General features: G+C 41.4%; 2 protein-coding genes across 4 annotated transcripts; both read right to left on the bottom strand.

Annotated features, from left to right (window-relative positions):
• Positions 1-1,070: 1,070 nt before the first annotated feature.
• On the bottom strand, positions 1,071-16,045 carry pip5k1ab (phosphatidylinositol-4-phosphate 5-kinase, type I, alpha, b). Of its 2 annotated transcripts, XM_058084117.2 has the most exons (16): positions 15,932-16,045; positions 11,478-11,512; positions 9,723-9,815; positions 9,470-9,600; positions 8,344-8,461; positions 8,094-8,246; positions 7,718-8,017; positions 5,386-5,621; positions 5,223-5,306; positions 5,092-5,140; positions 4,933-5,017; positions 4,664-4,834; positions 4,459-4,585; positions 3,874-3,936; positions 3,673-3,772; positions 1,071-3,021 (listed from the first exon to the last, which is right to left on the bottom strand). In XM_058084117.2, exons 1-16 carry the CDS (start codon positions 15,975-15,977, stop codon positions 3,019-3,021), a joined length of 1,794 nt encoding a protein of 597 aa, XP_057940100.1. In that variant the 5' UTR covers positions 15,978-16,045; the 3' UTR covers positions 1,071-3,018. The 2 variants fall into 2 exon arrangements, with proteins under 2 accessions (XP_057940100.1, XP_057940099.2); XM_058084116.2 differs by lacking the exon at positions 1,071-3,021 and having other exon boundaries at positions 3,464-3,772.
• Positions 16,046-16,361: 316 nt separating this feature from the next.
• ecm1b (extracellular matrix protein 1b) lies at positions 16,362-25,829 on the bottom strand. 2 transcript variants are annotated; one of them, XM_058084121.2, is made up of 11 exons: positions 25,140-25,825; positions 23,855-23,911; positions 22,509-22,577; positions 22,375-22,425; positions 22,197-22,229; positions 21,580-21,854; positions 20,207-20,412; positions 18,283-18,556; positions 17,997-18,193; positions 16,911-16,998; positions 16,362-16,836 (listed from the first exon to the last, which is right to left on the bottom strand). In XM_058084121.2, exons 1-11 carry the CDS (start codon positions 25,207-25,209, stop codon positions 16,657-16,659), a joined length of 1,500 nt encoding a protein of 499 aa, XP_057940104.2. In that variant the 5' UTR covers positions 25,210-25,825; the 3' UTR covers positions 16,362-16,656. The 2 variants fall into 2 exon arrangements, with proteins under 2 accessions (XP_057940104.2, XP_057940105.2); XM_058084122.2 differs by lacking the exon at positions 22,197-22,229 and having other exon boundaries at positions 25,140-25,829.
• Between the last annotated feature and the right edge of the window lie 988 nt (positions 25,830-26,817).

Here is a 26,817-nt window from a genome sequence, read left to right as displayed (position 1 = left end):
AAAATATCCGCACTAGAAGAAGATGGCTCTACAAAGCTACCCCCAAATGAAGCCAATTATAATTTAAATTTCACAGGAATGCGCTGGAAAACAGTGACTGGATATACAGTAGCTTATCAGATGTAAACAAACAAAAAAGGGGTCCTATCCTGCACATTTCAAAGGCTTTTAAAATGATATTGGATCCCAGTGAGGTACTATAGGACCTTTAATTTGAATAAAATATCCTCGCTAGATTGCTGTTCCAACATCGCAACCTCCCTCCAACATTTATTTCAGCAAATATGTTACTTTCTCTTAGCCTAAATTAAGCATTTAAGCAACTAAATGAACTAAAATCAAAATACAAAGCAGAAGAAGCGTTGAAATTGTGAATGTAGTATTCCACATTAGCCACTAGGTGTCAGTAATTGCTCTGTGAGACCGCTATCAGACTTGTGGTCCGGAAGAGGCATTTATAGCTGATCCCACCACAGGCACAATAATAATCACAATAAAAAACACACGTACTGTTGGGGTCATAAACCCACGACAAACTAAAACTCAACGCTGAACCTTCGACGTCACTTCCTGTTTTAATGAAGTCTTAAATATTTACTTTTTTGTGTCAACCATATTGGGTAATGAGCGTAAAGCCATTTAAAGGCGCCGTTACACTACTTTGATGAGACAATAGCCAATGCAGGAAGTACACTGTCCAGAAAAAAACTATAAGAAACTGCTTACGTTTGAGTCTCTGTTACCTTATGTGTGTCTAACATGTCTCAGTTTCCTTGATTATATCCACTATATTGGGTAACACAAATGTAAAGGTGACTATAGGGGTGTTACTTCATGTCTAGTACTCTCATAATGTTAAAATAATCTATTTAGAGGATCTTAAAACAGGTTTTTGATGCCAAAACTATGAAAATATGGCATACTACTTTGCGGAAATTCACGTTTCCGATCCAGTCAGATCTTGAACCAACTGTCCGTGACAGACCAGCTTTGAAAAAATTCGGAAAGAGCGTGATAGGGTGAAGCCCTACACCAGTTTGAGTTTAATACTAAACAGCAGCTGTTTACTACGGGACCTGTCCGGGTATGCCACAGCGTACCTGAATGCGTCATGGCCAATAGATACATAATAACACTGAACATATACAGAATTCTGCAAAGTTCCAAATGCAGGATAGGGTCCCTTTAAGAACCTAATATAACTGGATGGTGAACATTTGCGGGACTTGTGCGTCTTTTGCAAAACTCTTCCTCCTCTCTTTGGTGCAGTAACCGGTTCAGAAAATAATCTTTGCATTGGACATGAGATGTTTTTTTTCAGTCTATAAAGTCGAGACCCACGACCGCGCCTTCCTCCCTCGCTGCTGCATAGACCACATGTGGCTGAAACTACAGCACATAAGATGAAGTCACATATAGTCAAGCGTATGTGAAATATCTCACTGTTGTACAGTATTAAAAAAAAAAAAAAAAAGCACCCCGAATGCCACCTCAATGTGTTATTTAGTGCTCCGAACAGCAACGGCATGAAAGCAAAAGCACACTATATGAATAAGACATATGCTAACATTCAAAACAAACACTACTTGTATATGTTATTATTAATAATTGGTCCAGGGGTGGATGCAGGCGCCATCATTTCCGTAACCAGCAGAAATGAACAGAAACAGACGTTTGTCTGAGCGCACTGTAGATGCATCGGTAAATTATCCAATTTCACTTCATTGGTCCAAAAATTATTTATGTATTGACTGGATTCATTCATTCATTTTATGGCGCTTATCATCACGAGGGTCACGGTGGGTGCTGGAGCCTATCCCAGCTGTCTTTGTTCACCCTTATTACTTACCTGATTAATAAATGGCATCCCTCTCATTATGTGTAATGTTGCATTCACTTGCAATGCATCGCTTCTAATGTAAGATTCTCATAATATGCAGACCTTATTCTCATACTAGGACTTGATGGGATTGCGGTAAAATACTTTTCAAAGCCATGCAAACGATTTGCTGAGAATGACATGCAATGATCGTCTGCAGTAATAAGGCATGTGTGTGTGTGTGTGTGTGTGTGAGTTCACTCAAGCTGTTCATACTTCAATAGAGGGGCGGGGAAATGCATGAAAAGGCACAGACACGACAAGACAAAAACAGTCGCAGCTGGTAACGCTTGGCGGCTTCGTACTTCACGGGAGAGCAGCTAGTGGCCGCCAACTGCTCTTCCCACCGTTCTCGTCAAACTATTAGCACATATGGTCGACATGAGAGGCTTGAGAGACTTGAGAGTCTCACGTTCGTCCGGGTTAATGAGACGCATTCTATGAGAGGAAAGGCGTTGTACATTCGGCGGCGGTGAGACCTGATTGCCTCGCACGGGTTAGAGCCATCCGTCTGCTGTTTTTGAGATGGAAAACGTGATTGCGGGGTGTTGATTTGAAAACGTCTAACAACCGCAGCGTGAGAGCCTGCGGAGGGGAGCACCAAGCTGATGTGCTTGTAACAGGAAGACCAAGTAAACTATGATCCCACTCACACTCACTTCAGTGTGCAGCGTTCCTGTGCCCACACACACAAAAAAAGTGACTCATCATCATAGTAAAACGAGATGTCCGAAATTAAACCACTCTTGTGATGCACAGTTGCTTTTCAGGGGCGGGAAAAAAAACAACTTCAAACATATAATGAAGGAATTGTCGTCCTAACTCCAATTCATACCGTTTTGGGTGACCTTTAGGGTGTGTGTGTGTGTGTGTGTGTGTGTGCACAGTGACAGTGTTGACGGCTGGGAAAGACTACATACACGCAACACAGACACGTGGTGGCCCGTCACCGCTCTTCTTTGTCATCTCAGCCATCGCCATGTCCTCCAGCGACCCCCTTTCAGTATAAACGGTAGTGCAGGGGGTCCAAGGTGGGTGGGTGGTTGGGTGGGTGGGCTTTCGCTGTCTCTTTATGCTTACTTCGGCCCACCTCGCCTTTTTCCAGGCACGTCCTTCTCTCGATGGCACTGTGCACTCGTTTACTGCAAAGCAAAATCACAACGTCAAAATATGAATTTGGTCCAAATCCACGCACAGTGGAAACTCTAAAGTCCAATGTCCCTGAAGCCTTATTATGATAAATTAAGTCTTTAGTGATGTTCTCACGGTAACACATGTTTGCTCCATTTTTATAATAATAATAATAATAATAATAATAGAAATGTTTGTTTTTCCACTATTACCCATGGTTACCCGCAAGAAAACACATGCAATTATTATTATTATTATATTATCACTTAGCCACAGACGTGGGAGCTGGATATGTCATCATTTTCTTTTTCTAAAATGGCTTCTAATCGCTAATAGGCTAAGCTAACAGGAGCTAAAAGTCAGCTGTGTTTTGTTTGTATACAAAGAGACCCACCTAAAGCACAAGCATTAATCCTCCCATTGCACTGTTATTAAGGGCTAGGCCGCACACTAGGCCGCAGTTCCTCGACAATAAAGCAATTAACTTCTTTTTACACTTGTACAACAAATGCTACTCTGTGCTTTACAGTTAATAAATCAATAAATAAATAAAGGTTTGATGATTTGACAGTTGACACATTCCATTTCAGTCCTGCTTCCTGGGATTATTTGGCTTTAAGAGGTTCCACTGTGTGACGCGAGGGCCGTTTTTGAGGACATACAAAATTGATGTTCGTCTCGGGGATGATGTCAGATAGCGAAACTACATCTTCACTTCCGGACAGGTTGGCTGAATTGTCTGCACTGCCTTCAACCTCCAAACTGGAACAGAGATAGGTCAATAAGAATCCATAAACCAAAAGAGGGAGGAAGTGAGATTTAAAGATAGTTACAAGATATTTATTATTAAGATAGTTACAAACCTGTGAAAAGCACCCTGGTCGTAGTCTGTGTGCGCCGATTTGTGCACCTCCACCCCCACAGACCTAAACGTCAAAGTGTTGAAAACCGATATTGATGATATCGGCCAAATACTGGCATAGAATTGAGAATCACAGTTCATATCAGCGTCAGGTCTTGTCCGACAATGATATTAGATATTATATTACGTAGATATGTCAGTGATATGTCAGTATGCCCGTGTTACAACTCAAGTTTGGATTATAAATATGCATTTTGCAATGAAAGCAAGGAGACGTGAGGTATCATCCTACTTCTAATCTAATGTTTTGTTCACGCTGCATCCACGTGTGATGCGTCCAATTAATAATTTTGCATATATATGTCATATTTTGAACTTTTTTCTTATGTTGATGTTTGTGACACATACAAGTGTGCAACTTTCAAAATTGAATTCTTCTAATTTGTGATTTTTTGTTGACCATGGCACTTTTTCTGTAACTTCGTATTTTTCCCAAACAGTATGTACATGGGATATCAGTAATATCGGTAACTAGCAGTAACCAAACCAATATGGAGCATCTCATCCCTTTGATGATGTTTTTTACCTTAAGGGAGGAGAGGAAGCAAATTCTAGGCTGCCTACTGACGAGGTGGAAAGGTTGGCCTCGCAATCAGTCGGGTTGTCCTGCAACGTCGGGGTGTTGGGAACCAGATCTGGTCTGCCCGGCTGGACTATTAAAAGCAAAGGCAAAATCCGGGAACTGAGTTTCTCCCAAAGCACTCAAAGTGGCTCATCACTTTAGCTCTTACCGCCGTCAGCCTCCGACTCTGTGCTTTTAAAGTGGGGATGGTAAACCAGTCTGGGGTCCATAAGCGACTGCCCCGTTGCGTGGGAGAGTGGGGTGGGAGCACCCAGAGTGGGGGCTCTTCTAAGCCCTCCTTGACCTCCCCCACGACTCTTCTTAGATGGAGAGGGCTTTACTACAGAGGACAGAGGAAGTGCTGTGTAAGAGCCCTGCATTTCCTGTGGCAATAAAGCACTGAGAATTTTAAAAAATAAATGGCAGATGAGGACTTACGTGGGATTTTCTTGAACACCGTGCTGCACATGAAATGCTGGAAGCGCTCTGCATAGAAGCCAGGTCTGTGAACTGAAACAGTGTCCTACAATATGACAGCAAAAAAAGCCATTAACATCATTTCTTATGTTTTTGGTTCATTTTGTGTACAGTTCTTACCCCATCATGCACCAGGGCCTTCCAGGAGTGTTCCAATCTCTTAACAAATCTGAAGGGTCGAATATAAGAGAAGAAAATGGTACACCAATAGGCAAGGGGCATGAAACTAGATTTTTTGGTGAGCTACAAACCTGTACGACTGGAGGATGTCGATGATGCCGATGTAGATGAGTAACCTCTCTCCTTTTGCGTTACGAGCTGGAATACCTCCCATGCTGCAAAAAAACACCAGAGATGATTCAGAAGTTGCGGGTTATGTAACATGCTAACACGTCTGCAGGTGAAGAGACTCACTGGTCTTCCGAATCTAAAGCTCCCTTTCCCCGAGCCTCCCCCTGGATGGACTCCATGGCCGTACAGTAAAGACTCTTCTGGGCTTGAGGCCGGCGCTGATCCGGGGTCACCGCTCCCTCCGACCCCCCGCTGTCCGCCGAATAGCCACCGGAACGTTCTCGCTCCCGACTGGCCTGGTCCATGTTGTGAATGCCCATCAGCAGACTGTAATCCATGATTTTGAAACTCTGCAAGAGCTTTTTTTTTTAATAACACAAAACAATAGTTTTAGTTATTAGCAATCTCCATTCATGCCTTCTGTCCAAGTAGGAAATATTACAGGAAAAAAATCGAATTCGAGATTGACATCTTCAGTTCTGTCAACCTCTACAGTGTTCCAAACGAGCAATGGGCCGCACTTTGGACACCACTCAGATAAAAGCGTGTGATGTGACCTTTGACCCCCTCCTTTAGCTTCTTGAAGGAACGTGTTATAACTAAGAATCGACCGATACATCGGCCGGCCGATATATCGGGCCAATATTTGCGTTTTTTTACTTGAATCGGTATCGACCGATACACGCGTGGGTTCGCCGATATATTTTTCCGCCGCATGATTTAAAACTTGAGACCTGTAATATTTGTTATCATTGTAATTTTTTCATATAAATTGAGGGAGCAAAAGCTTTATCGGCCACAAATATCGGCCCAAGCAAAATCGTCCATCGGCTAAAAGTGATGAAAAAAAAATGGTATCAGCATCGGCTCGAAAAAAAAACATATCGGTCGATCCCTACTGGAAAGTGCCTGCATAAGTTGACGTCGACATAGGTGTGTAATAATAAAAATAATAATAATAAAAAATATTACCCTGAGGCTAGTCTGGAAGGTTAACCTCCACTTCCCCTCCCTGATGTCCTTGTTACGGCGCACACCTCAACAGGGGCCCCAGGAGCACCCAAAAATGGCTTATAATGCCCAAATTTTAGGGCGTCAATATTTGACAAAAAAGTAAGGGGCTAGTATGTCGGTTTTTTTTCAGTTTTTTCGAAAATCGGTATCGGCCGGAAAAAAAAACGGTCGATCCCTAGCTATAACTGTGTTGTATTGGTGAAAGACATGCCATTCTATACGTACATACAACACAGTACGGCGCCATAAACAAGTGACTCAAGGTATTGTTTGTTACAAAAAAAAAAAAGTGGGAAGCATAAAGACGTCACAGCCTTTTAAGTGTACACCGTGACAGCCGCCTGACATTTACCATTCACGGCACGACATTTACAGAGTGGTTGGTCGAGTCGAGTTACCTGAGAAGATCCAACTTGTGTGTTGATGTGTATCTTTTTCCATGCATGCATGAAGAGGCAAAGCCATGCTGACTCAGCACATCTAAAAAAATATATATATTGCTTGCCTTATATAATATGATACTTGCTAAGAAAAATAATAAATCAGTCGTTTCAAGTGTAAGCTTCTATCAAAGTAAACAAAGGATTAGTTTGCAGGTTCACTCAAGCATTAGTTCTCCATTGAGGCCTTGCAAGATAAGTCAGCCTCAGTGTGGTGGGGAGGCTGGAACCTATCTCAGCTGACTGGGGGCGAAAGGTTGACTCCACCAAGGATTGGTCGCGGGTCAAGACACGCAGTCACAGGGATCTATGTTTGTGAAGATTACAGTGGTGCACAAAGAGGGAATGCTGCTGTATGGAGCAGAAAGATTCCCAAGGAAAAGCATTGGAAAATCATTAGAAACTGGGACAACTACGTTATACAACTATGTTTATTGTAATATAATGTATTCTGTACTATATACTCTATTGTAGGGGTGTTCAAACTTGTTCCACTGAGCCACATACTGAAAAGTCAAAGGAAGCCTGGACTACTGTGATTGTTTATTTACACAAACCGGAATTTCTGGAATTAAACCGTAATAAAAACGAATGCTATTTGTTCCGAAATAGTGCCAAACAATGCGTGTAACACAGCTGGTTAAAGAGTACTCTACAAGAAAAATCAGTCACCGCTGTCCTCCTCCTCCTCCTGGGAATTAAAACCACTCAACTTGTCCTTTTCAGCATTGGAACCGAAAGGCCCCGGAATTCCCTCAGCACATACGCCGCACCTCAAGATTGATCGCCTTCAACCTGAAAGCCGCATCAAATGCACCTCTCCATGATACCACAAATGAGCCGTATCTAGGGTTTGAATAAATACCATGGAAAGTTGGACTGAAAGAATGAAATTCTGATGGTCGCCTTATTCTAACTGTCATACGCTCATACGCTCCCGTACAGGCGGAGCCGTTTCGCCGCACCCTCCCTAAATGATAGTGTGCTCTTCTGTGACTCACCAGGCAGTCCCTCTGTATGGTCTTGCTCAGGGCGTTGTAGTTGTCCGATTCAAGCTGCAGGCCATCGGGCATATCCTGGATAAAATCCAGATCTTTGTATATGGGAACAGCCTTTTCCCTCTCCTTGGGCGACGCCCGTCTCTTATAGGTGGAGCCTTTCAAGTCGTACTTGAGGTGCATGGGGATGATGCGGGGGAGGAGATTGTTCATCACAACGATGCGGATATTCTTGCCCCCCGCCTGGACGCAGTAGAGGCCGTAGAACTTGGGCAGGAGTGTCCGCTTGTTTTGGTTTATGTTCTAGACAAAAACAAGTTTTCCGTAAATACCTCACAGCAACAACCACCGACTACCAACAACGCAGCTTTATTCTGACCATGAAGTATCCAGGAAGTAGTTTCTGGAGAAACTCCGCCTCTTTGTGCTGTACTGTTTTGATGATAAACTCGTCGTCACTGGAGACGTAGAAAAGAGATCCACTGGCTCCCGGGTTGGAGAGCTCAATCAGTGGCTCGCTGCACAGGGAATACTTGCAAAGAAAGAGTAGGCCGTGTTACTATCCGCTCCGGAAACATCTAGAGACACAATCTCCGCTTTGATTGTGACTTTGCGCCTCAAGTGCTTACCAGGTAGTCATCTGGTCGAATGCCAAACAGCTCTCTGAAGTAACGAAAGGCGATGGGAGCGTAGGTCTTAAAACGAAAGTCGCTGTAGTGATGAGCTGGAGTCAGGTTGCTGCCTTCACTGGGGAGACACATCAAGACGCTGACATCAAGGCCGAAACAGGAAGAGCTGTCTATCGCCGAACTCAAGTCAACATTAGGTGTGCACCTTTGTTTTTTTACATTTTTTGTCAAAAAGTGACGCCCTAAAATTTGGGCATTTTATGCCATTTTTGGGTGGTCCTGGGGCCCCTGTTGAGTGTGTGTGAGTTTTCCCGTTTTTTTGACCCGAAAAGTGCATTACAAGCAAGTTAAAAAAACTGAAAAAAACAACATACGATTGTACGTTTTTTTTTGTCAAAAATTGACACCCTAAATTTTTGGCATTTTATGCCATTTTTGGGTGCTCCCCTGTTGAGTGTGTGTGAGGTTTCCTCTGTTTTTTTGACCCGAAGTGTGCATTAGAAGCAAGTTGAAAAAAACGACATACTAACAACCCCTTGCGTTTTTTGTCAAAAATTAACGCCCTCAATTTTTGGCATTTTATGCCATTTTTGGGTGCCCCTGTTGAGGTGTGCGCCGTAACAAGGACATCAGGGAGGAGAAGTGGAGGTTAGCCTTCCAGACTAGCCTCAGGGTAATATTTGTTATTATTATTATTTTTATTATTACACACCTATGTCGACGTCAACTTATGCCGGCACTTTTCAGTAGTGATCGACCGATATGTTTTTTTTCAAGCCGATGCTGATACCGATTTTTTTTCGGTCACCCTTAGCCGATGGCCGATTTTTGTGGCCGATATTTGTGGCCAATACTGCTTTTGCTCCCTCAATTTACATGAAAAAATGACAATGATAACAAATATTACAGGTCTGAAGTTTAACCAAATATTTATTGAAATGTAAACACGGAACTCAGTAGGATTCGGCTTTCTTAAACACATATTTAAACGGCAATATCGATATCGATATATCGGCCGATCCTTACTTTTCGGCAATAAAAAGAACACTATGGACCGGAGATAGACGGGTTGTCGACTTATGCTGGTTCCACTGTAATAAAACCCAACAATAGCTCTGCTACCAACCTGGGGAAGAAGATGCTTTCAACAACCACAAAATCCTGCATGAGCACATCCCTCTCCGCCTTTTGGCTCAAGCTGCCGACCGTGTGAGTGATGCCCAACTGAATGGCGCCTTTTAGGGCAGAGGATGTCGTCTACAGAATGCAGAGAGGAAGAGGCTTGTTAGCAAGTTTACAGCTACGTACGATGCCGTCGCTGGTGTCCATCGACCAGTGTGTCCATGACTGTCCACTGGCCTCCGCAACCCAGTGCTAACCTTTTTGTAGGTGGTCTCTCCCGTGGTGGTCTCAACTCCACGGTGTCCAATGGTCTTCTTCATACTCTGAGCCGTGGCTGAGGAGCCAGGCATCTGAGTGGAGAGTAGAACAAGGCTTACAAACACATTGTATATGAAAGCTGCAAGAAAATTATTCAATATAGTTCTTTGGTTTTTAATTTATTTACATCCCATTTACTGTAAATTCTGGACTTTAATCTGCTACTTTTCTTTTTCCACACACTTTGAAACGCTATAGCTTTAATACCATGGTTTGAAGTGTTATGTAGCGATTGTATTTGATCAGAAAAATCTCAAGTAAGTTTAATCAAGTTTAGAATTAAAAATCAGAGCAAACCAGCCTACACAAAGTGTAGGTAGGCTTACAGGGTTTGTACAGTGTGTCTTTCTGTGTAAATATCCCGTGTACCCACATCTACTGACACCTACTGCACCAATACAGAACCCAATTAGAAGAGCTGTGTGAAGAAACCCGTCTTTTGTAAGATGACCAAGTTCAGTCGACATGCTAGTTCATCAAATGTTTTTTTTTTGTCCTCTCGCCACAGTTATGGCATTGCATAATTAGCACCTCCCTACCAACCACCAAAAAAACAAACACAAAAACCACGTGACGTTCCCAGCTGTGCCATCCCGTCTCTCTCCAGAAACGGAATGTCAGCCACCACACGCCATGGCCTCTGTGTGCCAACATGGCGGCGTGTGCGCTACCTTTTAATTTGCCAAACAGGGGTCACGGTGCCAAGTGCTGGTTCAGCCTGTTTGGATTGGTATGCGCTGCGCTTGCCCCCGTACGCTCAAGCCGGACCAGTAGAACAGGAAACGATTGTGTTGGCAGGTGATTTGATTTGAGCCTCCGAGTAACGGTTCGTTGACAAAAGCTACACAGGTGACTTTCTCGAATGAAGTCAACAATCATTAAAACGGAGAGGTTTGTGGTCTGAAACCTTTCGTTGTTCCTCCACTAGATGATGGAAATAGCTGACCTATTAGTATTAGTATTAGTATTGACAGACCAAAAATGTTTTCTTTCACATTCAAACCACTTTTAAGGGATGAGGCAAATCATGTACGTAATGTGTGAAATGGTTTCCTGTATGGTGTCACAGCATTGAGCGGGCGATTGCTCCAACACTGGACAGTACCGCTGTTGCAATGCTTTGTCATGAACAGGAAGCAACAGACGCCTGATGACGCAAGGATAATCAACCTGCTCTGTTTAGCTTGGAATGTCAGCCATGTTAGCCCAGGGGTCGGCAACCTTTACTATGAAAAGAGCCATTTTACCCGCTTGCCCACTAAAGAAAGATAGCCTGGAGACGCAAAAAATACATTTAAAACAACATTGGAGGGAATTTGGGGATATCAAAGTAGTTCAGATAAGAAAAGAAGAGTTGTAGTACTCTTGCTAGTATAGGAGATAAACTTACATAAATGTACATGTGTGTAAACTAATGTAAACTGATTTGTTTACTCTGGCGCAAACATGTTTTTTTTTATGATCGTTAATTTCTTTTTTAGACATGTCAAATAGCTCTGGGAAAGTATGACCTATTTTCCTTCATGTCAGGATGCATTCATGGTCTGACACAAAGTTGGATTTTTTTAAAGGGTCCACAACAAATAGGCTGAAGAGCCACATGGCTCTGGAGCCTCGGGTTGCTGACCCCTGTATTAGCCTGAATATGATAAAAAAATATGTAAAGTGGCCAAATAATTCCTTTAACTCCTTACCTCTGAGGGGCCCCCCTTGAAGATGCCGCTGGTCCCTAAAAAGACAAAGCAAACTTTATTTAAAACATGATGCAATACAGAGTTATAAACTGGTTAATGAGCTAGCCCATTTCCAGCATGCTAATGACAACAAGGTCAATGATGAGCCTTCACGGCCACATGTACTAACTACTGCTTCTTCATACCAGCAGCTCGGCACAAACTGGACCCCCCCCCTCCCACCCAGCCCCCGAGTTGCCTGCTCCAGATTCACAGTCCCTGCGGAAGTTTCTTCAATTACCGCCTCCCTTAAAAATGTATTTTCCACAGACTTCTGTACAGTCAGCGAGTACAGAGCATATTCCTATCCGGCTACCACTACACATTAAGTGGTCACATATTATTTATACTCTCGTATGACAGTTCAAATGCACGTTCAAATGTTACTTAACACATTGCCTGGACAGTTAGTAATGGTTATTCGTTCAACTTTGGAATATTTCAAACAATGCACAACGATGAGCCAATTCAAGAAACAATACAAGCAGTTGATGTTTGCTAAATACAAGGATGAAGAGTCTTGAACCAGTCATGATGTGCTATATATATCACTATATTGACACTTACTATGGTACACATTATGGCATTGGATGCTCATATCGCCGAGTACTTCGGTACGAGGTACATTATTAAAAAAAAAAACCTTAAACTGTATTATGGAAAGCAGGAAGTGAACAAATGTAACAGTTAGTGATTGTAAAAGTACCAGATGGAGGAGTAGGATTTAATAAGCTTTGCTTCTTCCTACTCCTTTGGACATGTGGAACTGTGACCTGATTATGGGATGCACTCAATTGTAATCTGATGCATGTTCAAATGAAATTAAACCATTACCGTAATTCTATTTCCATTTCAAGACAGGAACCAATCAGAAATTGACACGTTTCCCCGAACATCGATTGTGGTCAAAGTGCTGCAATTTTGACAGAAATGGGCTGAATTCAAAGGAAGTGAATGCTCGACACGATTCCATTACATAAACATTCGGTTTAAACCTACAGTACTTTCTCGCCCACTCTGAGGGCACCTCTCGCTTGTAACTAGTAGCAACAGCTCAGCTACTTCAATGTAGCAGCAGCAGCAGATGCGCAGGTCAACGCATCCAAAAAGGATGCTGGGAATTGTAAAACGGATACAATGTGTTTCAACAAGTAATACACAGTTAAGCAGCGTTTCAAAGTCCATTTTAAAAAGGTATCTTAACAGATAGATAAGTAGATAGATAGATAGATATCATCATCAAATATGAACAATGTACAGCGAAAAACAGTAATTTGTATAATTTAAATTTTTTTAAATAAATAAATAAAAATAAATAAAATATGAAAAAATAAATAAAATAAATAAAATAAATAAAATAAATAAAATAAATAAAATAAATAAAATAAATAAAATAAATAAAATAATAATTTAAAGTATGTATGTGTGTGTGTGTATTTATATAATATTTTTGTTGTTACAGCGAGGAATCTCTGTTTACAATAAGCTACAAATGCTTTATTAACATTAAAGCTCTCCAGACATGAACTAGCAACCCTATACTCACCTTTACATGCATATTACAAATATAGACGGCATAATAGTAGTAAATTTAAGACATTAAGTGTTCCCTCGGGAAGGAGACTGAGTGGAGGACAGGAAGTGGCAGCGGGGGTTCAGAGTTGAGTTTCAGCTAGTCGTGGGTTATGGCTGCAACAGTAGCGTAGTGTTCTTTATGGGGGATTCTGGCGGCCATGTCTGGTGATCGTGTCTTTGAATGTGTCCTCACAGCGCCGTATTTTTGATCATTTATCCAATTTTACGCTTGAACATGGTTACTTTATTTTCACTCAATAACACCCCTCCTCCCCCAAGCATGATTTATTCATTAATGTGTTTTTGACCAACTGCGATGCCACAAAATTCCAAGCTCGAAGTGAAGAAGGGCGACTGTAATGCGCTTGGACAAACAAACATGGATGTCACGTTGCTGGCCGGCCCGTTCAAAGAGTCCTAGAAGACTTGGGTACTTCGACCCGAGAGATTCGTTCCAAATGCAGAGTCATCTGCTTCCGATTAGCATGGTTACACACTAGTACACGACAAGCATCATTCCGCTATTGGTCGATCGGTCTCTTGTTATGAAACATCATCACGAGCCATGCACTTTCTATCCACGCATAGACACACCCATGCCAGTACCTCGTTGCAACGCTCTCCTCCAGAAATGAGTCCTAATATCTGGAAGGTAGGACAGGGTCAGGCTAAAACACTTCCGTAACAAAATAAGAAACCGTGAGAGCCAACGTGTACAGTATGTACAGTATCATGTACCACCACATTATCAGTTGCTTTATCAGTAGAAGTAGTACTAGAATAGTAGTAGACAACCAAACTAACCCAATTACTTAACATAAGAGGACAACAGATCCAAACCATCTGTTCCTAAACTACACAATCCCTGCCGGAATCTCACGTGTCGCCTGCAGCCTTTACTTGGCAAAAATAGTCATGTAGGGCAGCCAATGAGACGGGAATCCAGTTTCAAGCTATGTTTGCTAATACTATGTTTGCTAATACTCCTTTGGCTACGTTTTCCGATATTCTTCTAGCTACATTTGCTGATATTCTTTTTGTTTACATTTGCTAATATTCTTCAAGCTATGTTTGCTAATACTCCTTTGGCTACGTTTTCTGATAGCTACATTTGCTAATATTCTTCAAGCTATGTTTGCTAATACTCCTTTGGCTACGGTTTCCGATATTCTTCTAGCTACATTTGCTAATATTCTTCAAGCTATGTTTGCTAATACTCTTTTGGCTATGTTTTCTGACATTCTTCTCGCTACATTTGCTGATACTCTTTTGGTTACATTTGCTGATATTCTTCAAGCTATGTTTGCTAATACTACTTTGGCGACGGTTTCTGATATTCTTTTAGCTACATTTGCTAATATTCTTCAAGCTCTGTTTGCTAATACTCCTTTGGCTACGGTTTCCGATATACTTCTAGCTACATTTGCTGATACTCTTTTGGTGCCATTTGCTAATATCCTTCAAGCTATGTTTGCTAATACTCCTTTGGCTACGGTTTCCGATATTCTTCTAGCTACATTTGCTAATATCCTTCAAGCTATGTTTGCTAATACTCCTTTGGCTACGGTTTCCGATATACTTCTAGCTCCATTTGCTGATACTCTTTTGGTTACATTTGCTGATATTCTTCTAGCTATGTTTGCTAATACTCCTTTGGCTACGGTTTCCGATATTCTTCTAGCTACATTTGCGGACAACAAGCTAGCATCCTTAAAGCACAGACATGGCTAACGGATCGCATATGGTGGTATCAGAAATTTCAAAATGTGAATTACACGAGTATTCTTTTGGCTACATTTGCTGATATTCTTCTAGCTATGTCTGGTTCATGGATTGGACATCTCCACAGGTGGTAGCAGCAATTTTGAAATGTAAATTATGTTGGTATCGGAACTCGATACCAAAACTATCAAGACACAAAAACAGAGTGGAATACTTCACAAAATATAACATAACATAAAAAATCACTTTTCACAGATGTGGGCATCCCCCACCCATGTTATATTCCTCGGAGAGGGTTGCTGAGTCACTCAACAAAACTACTCAGAGTCCCACATTTTCGGAAAGTAAAAGAACTACCCTCAAGAGTAAATGTCCTGCCCCTGAACATGGATGAATAGATGTTTTAACGTTGCTACCCAATTCAAAGATTGTCTATATAAGAGGAGCATTGCCTTGTACTGCGTTTGAGCGAACTTCACCCCCAAAGACCCTTGATATTGTGATCGTTCCGTGCTGAACTTTGGCGCACTTGGACCCGTAGGCCAGTGTCATAGCATTTGAGGGTAAGTTGTTGGCCACGCGGGCCACCGGTTGAATGAACTAGTGGAGAGAATGGTTAAAGCGACATGGTAACAATGCTGCCACCGTTATTTTTGGTATCGGTGTCATTGGATGGACTTGCAACACAAATATATATATATATATATATATATATATATATATATGAACACACAATTTGGCAAAATATGAATAGTGCGAAAAATTTGGTTTGCTTATCTTGCCCCCCCAATGTGGTAACACGAAGGAAATTACCGGTTTGGCAACAAAAAACGACCACTGTGGTCTGAAGGATTTTGGCATAATATACCATGGCTGTAAAGAAATATATTTATTCGCTACAACAAACCTAGTTATTTAGATATAACTAAACAAGCTACCCATCAGTCGATTCATTTATTTGCCTCGGTGCTAGCTCTCATTAGCAACCTAGCCACCCGGGGCTGCCTAAATTCAATGGCGCCACATCTCTAAATGATGTCATCTCTACGAAATGTCACCCCGACGTGTTTGTATGTTACTTTAATGACCCAAAGTACAAAGAAGTGATGTCTAGATACCTGTCGGGGCTGTTGATCCCGGGTCTGCTGTTCCAGCAGTCGCCATTATGGTTTCACTGTGTTCACATCACAACCAGCACCGATGCGTTTTCATTCGCATGCTCTTCGGGTGGCAGTGGCGCCACAGCGCCTCCCAGTGGACGGAAGATGTTACATGTTTACCTTTGTGATCAGTTTTCCAACAAGCCATTTAATAAATATGGAAATTGTAGCCTTAGACATTTTTGCTCTATTTTATGTTTATGTTGTATGAATTTGCAATGTTTATTGAAATATTAAATTAAATATTACAAAAACAAAAGTTTTTATAAATTTTAATTTACATTAACATACATGGCATTAAGTAATGATGAACTAATATTATGACTGTAAATAGTAATAGAATATTTTGATAAAACAATTTCCTAAAAAAACACAGCATGAGACAAAATAAAAATGAAGAAAACTTTATTCCAACAATTTTGGGTGCTATCTTGAATCAACCTTTATAATAAAAATAGTGGCACAATGACACAGAAATCAGTCTGATTAGCATTAAAAAAGATGTTTATTTAGTACAGAACACGTGTGTGTGTGTGTGGAGGGGGGGCAGGGGGGTGTTATATAAAAAGATACAAATAATACTGGCAGTAGATGAAGCACAAACGTGGTCCACGTGATAAAAAAAGTGGGATTTGTGCAAGATGAATACTTTCTGTCGATTGGTTGCAAGCGTTAGTCGACGTTTAAATGGGACACCTTTTCTTCTTCTTCTGGTTGGAGACCTTGGTTGCCTTGGTGATGGCATCCATGACAAAGTCGGTGACGCACTTTGGCAGCTCCGGGGGAGCCATGCGGCAACAGCGGCGGGCGGCCGGCGGGGACGTCTTCCTCGATGAACACATCCTGGTGGACGTCTCCTCAATCTAGATCATAATTAAACAGTTTAATCGTTCATAGTTTAACACTCTTAGTTTTATTCTCTAATCGGAGGCCTCACCTTCTGAAAAAAGCAAGAGTTGTGGTTTTCTGGTGACAGGGCGCAGCAATCGTTTAGAATGTTCTTGACAAGAAAGTCAGCAGGTAACCTAAAAGGCACATCAAAAGTGGACACATCATTCATCTCTTCCAGCCGTGTCCGTCATCAAGACTTTAGTAACAGTGCAGCCAATGTATGAATGTTTTAAAATTCTAAAAGTGCGCCCCGTTAAAAGAGCTCATTAGTCCAAAATAAGTATTTTTTCAGATAACTAATCTTGAAAAACTATCTTTTGATGCTTGTTGAGGTCTTACTGGGTCTCCGGCAGCATTTGTGTAGCTTAATAAGCTGATTTCTACAGAAGATTCATTCATTCATTCATTCATTTTCTACCGGGGGTGCTGGAGCCTATCCCAGCTGTCTTCGAACAAGAGGTGGGGTACACTCTGGACTGGTTGCCAGCCAAACCATTCACACTCACATTCATATGTATGGACAATTTGGAATTGACAATTAACCTAGCATTCATTCATTCATTCATTCATTTTCTACCCCTTTTCCTCACGAGGGTCGCGGAGGGTGCTGGAGCCTATCCCAGCTGTCTTCGGACGAGAGGCGGTGTACACCCTGGACTGGTGGCCAGCCAATCAATCACAGGGCAAATATAGACAAACAACCATTCACACTCACATTTACCACTTCCACACAAAATAAGAGGAGAACTCATTCATTCATTCATTTTCTACCGCTTTTCCTCACAAGTGTTGCGGGGGGTGCTGGAGCCTATCCCAGCTGTCTTCTACCCTGGACTGGTGGCCAGCCAATCACAGGGCACATATAAACAAACAACCATTCACACTCACATTCATACCTATGGACAATTTGGAGTCGCTAATTAGCCTAGCATGTTTTTATTTGGATTGTGGGAGGAAACCAGAGTACCTGGAGAAAACCCACGCAAGCACGGGGAGAACATGCAAACTCCATACAAAGATGGCTGAGGGTGGAATTGAACTCGGGTCTCCTAGCTGTGAGGCCTACACGCTAACCACTCAAGCACCGTGCGTCCCTCTACAGAAGATCTTGTGAGAAATGACCCTTTCTTACACTTTCTTGATGATCTTGCGCGCCTTACAGACTTTCGGGGCGAGGTCTTCGGCGGACAAGGTCACGTTGTATCGCGGGTCAGGAGCCAGCGATTGGAAACAGTGGAAGCGATCGCCGCCATTGGCGCCACGACAACAGTGATGGTCAGCCTTGCCGCCCTTCTTGTTGGAGCAAAACCTGCTGAGCTCAGCACGCCACTGACGGACACACACATCAAATACGAGACAGACGTTAAAAATCAGACATGGACGTTATTATGAATATTCAACCGTCAACGGTCTTCTACCTTATGCTCGGCACACGTGACGACATCCTGCTTCTTCTTGCAGCACTGTTTGAATCCCTTCTCCATGCGATTAATCATCTTGGCCTGACGAGCCAGCATCTCGTAGCCGGTACCCGGGAGGCACTTGAGGCTGTACAGGGGGCGCAGCTTCTGGTTGCGACACAGCCCTTCCACGTTATCCTCGGTGGGTCGACCGGGGGGGAAGATGAAGTCACTTTTCGGGGGAGTAGACGGTTGTGTTCCTCTGCTGCTGCTGCTGGCGCTCTGCTGAGTCCTGTCGAGTAGAAGTCACGCACAAATGTTTATTTTCCTGTGCTTGTATTGGTATTTCTGCATCTAGGGTTATCGTCACACATTTTTATCTTGGCTATGGAGATGGAGATGGTGGATTTAAGTCATTTTAGTCATCGTGCTTTGAACATCACACCCCCAATCTGTTGTCGTTTTCAAAAATTAATTTATAAATGATGGCTGTTTTGTGGTTGAATTATTTTTTATCTATTATTTATAAAAATATACATATATATTTAACTAAATTGTACTTCCTTTCCTAAATTGAGCATTTTCAAGCATAAAAAAATGCTAAATGAACAAACTAAATGAACTAAAATACAAGACAGATGTGCCGGAGTGGTGAATGTAGTACTAAATTTGGCCACTAGGTGTCAGTAATTATTAGGTGAGACAAGCACCAGACGTGATAGACACAACAGGCATTTATTGCAAGTTGAAATGATCAGACACAATCATAACAACAACATAATAATCATAATAATATGATTGCTACTCTTGGGGCCATAACCCACGACAAACTACAACTCAACTCTGAACCTCTGATGTCACTTCCTGTCCTCCACACATCCCAGGGGGAGCACATGGACTGCGACACACCAACAGTTTTATTTTCATCTTAAATGACAGATTTTCTCTCAGTATGTTTGCTATACTAAGTAATCAGAGTTGAAAGCCATTTAAAGCTGCCATTACAATACAGTGATGAGACAACAGCCACTGCAGGAAGTACACTGCCCAGGGAAAAACAACGTGTGAGTCTACGTTATCTTATTTATGTCTCATATGTCTTTATTTCCTCTGATTATATCAACTATATTGCGTAATACAAATGTCAAGGTGACTATAGGGGTGTTATTTCATGTCTGGAGGGCTCTAGTAATGTTGAAAAACATATTTAGGTCATAAACAGGTTTTATACGGCATAACTACAAAAATGTTATGTTTTTTTTTTTTTAAATGCTCAAAGCAGTGATGATGCTTAATAATTGACACATAAAATTTGATTATAATTAATTAATTTAATCATGTTAATTATATTAATTATATTTTTAATTAAATAATTTTAATTAAATGAATAATTAATTTGATAATTTTAATTATCGTTGTAGTTGCACATCCAATCGTTTACCACAAAGATATTTCCCTTGCTTATTATGGATAAAAACATATTTTCATCTGTGATTAAATGTGATTAATTGTGAGTTAACTATGGGGAAATGCGATTAATCATGATCAAATATTTTAATCGATGGACAATATATCCAAATTCGTGTCAAAGTGAAAGTTTTGCTTGAAATGTATCTTCACAAAATGCCTTTTTGATATTTTGCAGAAACTTATATTTATTATTAAGAAGTTAAAACAATGTCAACGTAAGCGGTTGTCGACATAACCAAAAGTGGTCATTGCTTTTACTTTTACTGGTTTTTGCAAAATGAAAACGGTTGCATTTTGTTAATAGCAGCTGAGCAGTTCTTCATTTGATTTTTTTAAATAGATTTTTCCATAACCACAAATCTGCTTCTGCAAAAATAAGTTAGTGATAATGTCGGCGTTAACAATATTCCAAAGCAGCACCCCTTTGGCTCGGCTTAAGCGGGCTCCACCGTGCCGCTACTTCCCTCCATACCTGTGACAAGTCTTTCTGTCAAAGCTGAAGTCAAAGGTTGCGGGAAGCGGGACCACCGGCAACGCCTCTGTTGGCTCGTAGCTGGGATTGTGAGCGTCGTTTTGGAAGCACAGGAGCCTCTCGTTGCCCGTCTGTCTGCAGCAGTGATAAAGCCGATCCTTCACGGATGAATCCTCCTCGCAGAATGTTTCCACGGATAGCTCCCACTAGGCAAGCAGAGGTCATATAAAAGCATAACTGAAAGTCAGGATGTGTGCGGGTCACATGACGTGTGGACGGATGAGCCAACATTAAGCGAAAACACTCCATTCAAAACAACCCTTAGCTTGCCTGTCGCGGGGCCTGTCAAGGCCTGTGTGCTATGTCTGCCTGGGTGGTGGATGACGGGCTTATCAACAGCTTTAGCTTTATTGAAAACATGCAAGTACCATCAAGTTGGGAAGGATCCTTTTTGGGTGTAAAAACACCACAAAAGGAATTAAGGAATGAGAGGTATGCTATGTACAGTATTGTATTACTATGCCATCATGCCTACACCAATTTACACCAGACTCGTCTGTTTTTATCCGCCCGGTGGTGAGGGTGTGGGGTAACAAGGCGACTCATTAGAGCCCCGAAGACATGAAATAACACCCCTACAGTCACCCTTACACGCCAATTATTCATTGTTTACACCACATCGCAAATTCTACGCCGCAGGGACACGAGACGACCCATTAGAGAACTGTAGACATGAAATAACACCCCTATAGTCACCCTTACACTCCCGTTATTCATTGTTTACACCACATTGCAACTCCTACACCGCAGGGACACGAGACGACCCATTAGAGCTCTGTAGACATGAAATAACACCCCTACAGTCATCCTAACACTCACGTTATTCATTGTTTACACCACATCGCAACTCCTACGCCGCAGGGACACGAGGCGACCTATTAGAGCCCTGTAGACATGAAATAACACCCCTACAGTCATCCTTACACTCCCGTTATTTTTTGTTTACACCACATCGCAACTCCTACGCCGCAGGGACATGAGACGGCCGCAAGCTAGCTAACTAACCAGTTATTTCTCCTAAACTTAAGAAGCCAAAAACTTACCACTTCCACACATAAAATGAGGAGAACCTATTTTCGCTCTGGCACGATAAGACGATTTTCCGTGAAAAAAATGCCCGTGTCTACCGATTGACACATGGTCTGTCCTTAAAAAATACATGTCTTTAAAAAGGAGGTGCTCTTTTATTCAGGTCAATACGGTAATTGTTGATCAGGAACATGCAGTCAACCCCTTGGTTTTTTCAGTCTTGTTTTGTATGTTCACCCAGCTAAAGTGTGCGTAAAAATCAAATCACAGCTGTGAAGACTCACCGCCTGCGTGGCGCAACACAGCGTCACCTCCCTCCCCCACGTCTGGTTGCCTTTGCAGCATGTGCTAAACCACGCCTCCGCGTTATTGACAGCGCTCGCCCTCCGCCGCTGCTGGCCGAATCCTGAACTGGGGAAGAACGATTCGGGGTAGCGAGGACGAAGGTCTCCATTGAGACAGAGGGCTTCCAGATTGTCGGAGGTGGGCTGGCCGAGTGGGAATTGAACGTGGTAATCCAGCATGGGAGGGTGAGAACGAGGGCCAAAACCTGGGTGACCTTGGAAGAAAAGAGGGACTCATCAAGTTACCTGCTAGTGGAGGTTTACTGATGGAAAAATTATAAAATTATAAAAATAATATATATAATATTATTATATAAATAAATAAGAAATAATATATATAAAATTATAAAATAATTAAATTATAATAATTAAAATAAAATATAAAAAATAATCATATAAAATGTAAAATAATAATAAATAAATAAAATAAATACATTTGGGCAAACATTTGGGTTTCCAAAAAAACCCTTTGAAATCCAAAATGTCTGGAACGGATTGTGTTCCACATTAGAGGTTCCACTGTAACTAAAGTTGAAAAGGTGAAAATAGACACGCACGTCCTCGAGGTGACATGGCTCCTGGCCTGGAACCTGCACGAATAAAAGGCTTTATCAGTGACAAAAAATGACATTTGACTTTGAAAAATGAAAATTTGAAAAATGTCTTGGGGTGTCTAGCGTGGATGGTGCTAAGGGAGGCACCCCCGATGCTGTATATATCATGTAAACAACTCACCTCTCCCTCTTGGGGTGTCCAAGATATCAGGCTCCTGCTCCACAGCAAACTCTTTCGGAGAAAACAAACACAAGACACTTCAGGAAAGCCAGTTGAAATAAAGGTTAGAATGAAGGTCAAAGTCAACACTGCACCTTTTGGATCAAGGAGATCAGTCAGGTCCGCCTCTTGCTGCATCACAAATGAATCAGGTGACTGCATCTCTGGAAGACACAGGATGTTATTGTTATTATTATTATTTTTTTATATTATTATTATTAGCGTGGCGACAGGTACTTCATTTCACACAACTACTAAAATCACACACTTCCTGCTTGGCGTCACAACAGAACCGTCCACCCCATTTGCCAATGCTTCACATCTGAAGCCACAGCAGCACCATAATAAACTTAATTTTGGTTATCGAACGGGTTCTGATGACAGAACTGAAAATCGACCCCTCTGAAAAGCAGCACCTTAGGCTATTTTTGGAGTCTTACCGGGACCCCTCTTGAGGGTTTTTGTGAATTTTTACGTGACACAAAACAAGGTCATGGTATTGCAGTAACCAAAAAAAAATATGCTTACACAGGTCCTGGCAAAACATAGGAAAAGTGACCCCTCTGAAAAGTAGTGTCTTAGGATATTATTGGTTTCTTATGTAAAATATAACCCCCCACCCAATGAGGGTTTTGGAATTTTTGCGTGACTCAAAAACGGTTCATAGCAACAAACAAAAATTCATTTTTAGGAAGGTCTTGACTAAACATCGGAAAAGCGACCCCTCTGAAAAGTAGCGCCTTAGGCTATTATTGGTTTCTCCTCTCATCAGGGTTTTAGGACTCTGTCGTGGCACAAAAAGGGCTCATGGCAGCAACCTAAAAAAATATTTCAGGACAGGTTCTGACAAAACACCAGGAAAGCGACCCCTCTGAGAAGTAGCATCTTAGTTTATCTTACCTCAGGACCCCTAATGAGGGTTTTACAAATTTGCCGTCTCACAAAAAGGGCTCATCGCAGCAACCTAGAAAAATATATATTTTTGGACATGTCCTGACAAAACATCAGAAAAGCGACCCCTCTGAAAAGTAGCATTTTAGGCTATTATTGGGTCCCGGCGTGGGGCCCCTAATGAGGGTTTTAGAATTTTTGCGTGACACACAAAGGTCCCGTGACAGTCACGTTAAAATAATATTTTGAGACAGGTCCTGACAAAACGGTGGGAAAACCGTTGTGTCTTAGGCTTACTGGGTCATGCCAGGGGCCCCTGATTAGGGTTTGGAAATATTTATGTGACACAGAAAGGGGCTTATGGAAGCCACCTAAAAAAATTGAAAGAAGAGCTAGAGGTGTAAGTAATTATCTTGTTTGAATAAAATGCGCACTAATCACAAAGCCCGGTCTCAAGTGTTGGTGCCTGCTCGCCAATATCCCGTACATCTCCTAATTGTTCCTGGCAAAGACTCAACGCTCAGATGTGAAAACACTCCCCGAGGCTTACCTTGCATGATGGCGTCGAGGTCAAAGGAGACCTCACGTTGTTCCATGCTGCGCTCATCTGGAAAGTTGGGAGCCAAGCAAGAGAGAAAGAGACGAGCAGAGAGTCAGACGGTTACGCAACCGAGATGTTTTGTTTTGGCGTCAAAATATGACAGGCAGACAGGAAGAAAGTACTTATCTTTGACAAAACACGTTTCATGTACCCATATTAAGTGTTTTCCCCAAACCTATGTACAGTATAATACCACTTTTTTAGTATTTCATCTGTATGCTACTAAAATGACATTTTTTTAAACATAATGAGTTTATTCTTGTAAAATTGCTATTTTTTGTCTTAATATTTTTACTTAATTATCATAAAATCACAGCCTTTTTTCATTTTTGCTGTTGTTTGATTTTATTCTCAGAAAATAAAAACTAATATTCAAAAAATTTCTTTACCTTATTTGTTTGTTTGTTATAATATTCTGACTTAAAAAAAATGTTTTCATCTTTTTGCTAGTAAAAATACATTATTTTTCCCCATAATATTAAAATGTTATTCTGGTAAAGTTTTACTCTACTTTTCTTCTTAATATTTTGACTTTATTCTTGGAAAAAATGACTTTAGTTTTCTTGTATTTTTTAGAATGTACTGTGGGCTCCAAATGCCCCCCAGGCCACACTTAGGAAAGCTCTGCTTTAGCTTACAATCCACTAAAAATGGATTTTGACATCATTAGAGCCCTCTATGCATGACATAACACCCCTATAGTCTCCTTTACACGCCAAAGTTGACTTTTAGCTGGATTACAGTCCCAACAGTGTGGAATACATTTGAAATACACAATTTCAATGTGGCTTTTGAAGAGTGAATAAATCACCCCTGCATTGAATTAAAAAATAATTAATTATAATTTTTTTTCGATTAAGTCAAAATGTCAAAAAAAGTCAAGTAAAATGTGTATGTACTGATGAACACATTAACTGAATATAATACAGTAGTGTAGCAGCTATATTTGTTTGTACAATTATATTAGTATTTAGAAGCTGTATTATTACAGTAAACAAACTGTAAAGTGATAACAATATACATTAAAAACCAATACATAGGCTTTAAATTAGATTTCAATGTATGTAATGTAACAGTAGAGCTGTCATTTGAAGTGTATTTCATAAAAGTAGCATATTTATATTTAGAAGTGTTAAAAGTGTCCATTGGCTAATCAAAATGGAGGCCGGTCATCTGCCAGAAAGCAAACACACAACTATCTAGCGAAAGATAAACAAAAAATAAGCCAACTTACCCTTGGCCGCCGAACCTAACAGAACCAAGAGAGACACAACATGGTGGACCAGAACCCAAGAGGAGCCCATTGCGGGTTCAAAGTGTTAGCCCCGGGCGCGGTGAAGTCAGTCAGCGGTAGCCGACCTCGAAGGCTCACTGGACGGGTCAGACACTCACACGAGCCCGCTGGTGTAAAAGGATCCGACAGACGCTGCGGTTGTCGTCCTCTCTCTGAGCAGAGGCAACACCGGACCAGCCGTTTTATTGACTCGTTGGATCATTCCACCGTGAGATGAGGCGGGGAGAAGACGGGGAAGGGGGGAGAGAAGGGAGGGAAGAAGTATTTGGACATGACTCATGTGTGATTAAATCCTGCATGCCTACTGTTATGGCAACTTATGGCTTATCTACATGGGCCACAACTCGTATGGACATGACGGACACTTCCTGTTTACATTATTCGTATCTACATGTGCGAGTCATGAACGAGTCGTTGTTTTATTTTAAACTAAATCGGGACTCACTGGTACTCCTTCCCTGCTACAGTTAGCTAAATAAAAAATCAAACCAGGTAACGTGTCAGGGTGTGATTATCGCGAGGTTGGTGTTTGGAAGTTGTTGGCCATTTTCGAGGCATGGGTCTTAGAATTCGGGTGATTCACAATTTACTGCAAACTGGTATCAAGTATCCGATTAACTTCAACTCGAGTCAGTAAAAGAAATCGAGTTTCTACCGAGTTTGCCAACTCCTCAGTCAGCAAGGTGTCTGTTGGCTGTCCTAAAAGTAGCCAGAAGTCTTAATTCATTGACTCTCATTAGTTCAGTGGTGAGAGAGACCCGATTTCGGATCAATTTGCTTTAAAAATGACAGTTATAAGCAACAAATTTGTTAATTTTCAGCTCCAGTAACACCCCGTCTCACTTCCATTGCCATTGTTTGCTCACGAAGACGGATGCAGATAAAGCAACGATAATAAAGCAATTGAGTTGACACTCCGGCCAACAGCGCCCCTAGTGATTCGTCAGAACATTACACGTCTGAAGAGCCCTAGAAATCTAAATTATATGAGGAAAAAAATAATGTCATTTTAGTAGCATACTTTATGAGAAACAACATAAAGTCCATATATTTTGGGAATAATCTTTTTACAAGGATTATGTCAGGAGAAAGTAGAAATATATGGAAAATTAAAAAAAAAAGATCGAAGCTGGTACTAATAAAAGGCCTTTTCACCTACACCACAAAGCTGAGATGCATTTAAAAAAATATATAAATATATATAACTTCATAGCATATCTACATGTGTTGCTTTCCACAATATAAAAGTAGCCCTTGCAATCTTTGACTTTTCTCGATGTCTTTTTCCCACCTCCATGGAGTCCTTCATGGAGACAGACGCTCCACTGCCCTTGGAGGCCGTCAAATTCCTTCTTATCACAGGCCCAGGGTCAAGGTGACCTTGTAGATTAAAGTAAGAGAATCTGACGGTGACCTCCAAACATGAGAGCAGACAGCGAGTAGCGCTCAGATGCTTGCGAACACATTATTTGTAAATCGCCATTGTCTCACAGCCGAGCAGCGACTGCTATGCTAACTTGTACTTGTAAAATAATGTCTGGTACTCTCAGCAGTTGCGTAAATAAGAACCCAATTTTCATTTTTTCAGGGGGTGGGGTTGCCGATGATCACAGTAAAA

Source organism: Doryrhamphus excisus, linkage group LG17 (genome assembly GCF_037039965.1).
Source record: "Doryrhamphus excisus strain RoL-2023G ecotype Guam linkage group LG17, RoL_Dexc_Guam_v1.1, whole genome shotgun sequence".
NCBI classification, from domain to species: Eukaryota; Metazoa; Chordata; class Actinopteri; order Syngnathiformes; family Syngnathidae; genus Doryrhamphus; species Doryrhamphus excisus.
Note: the sequence above shows the minus strand (reverse complement) of the source record. Positions and strands in the feature narration are given on the sequence as shown.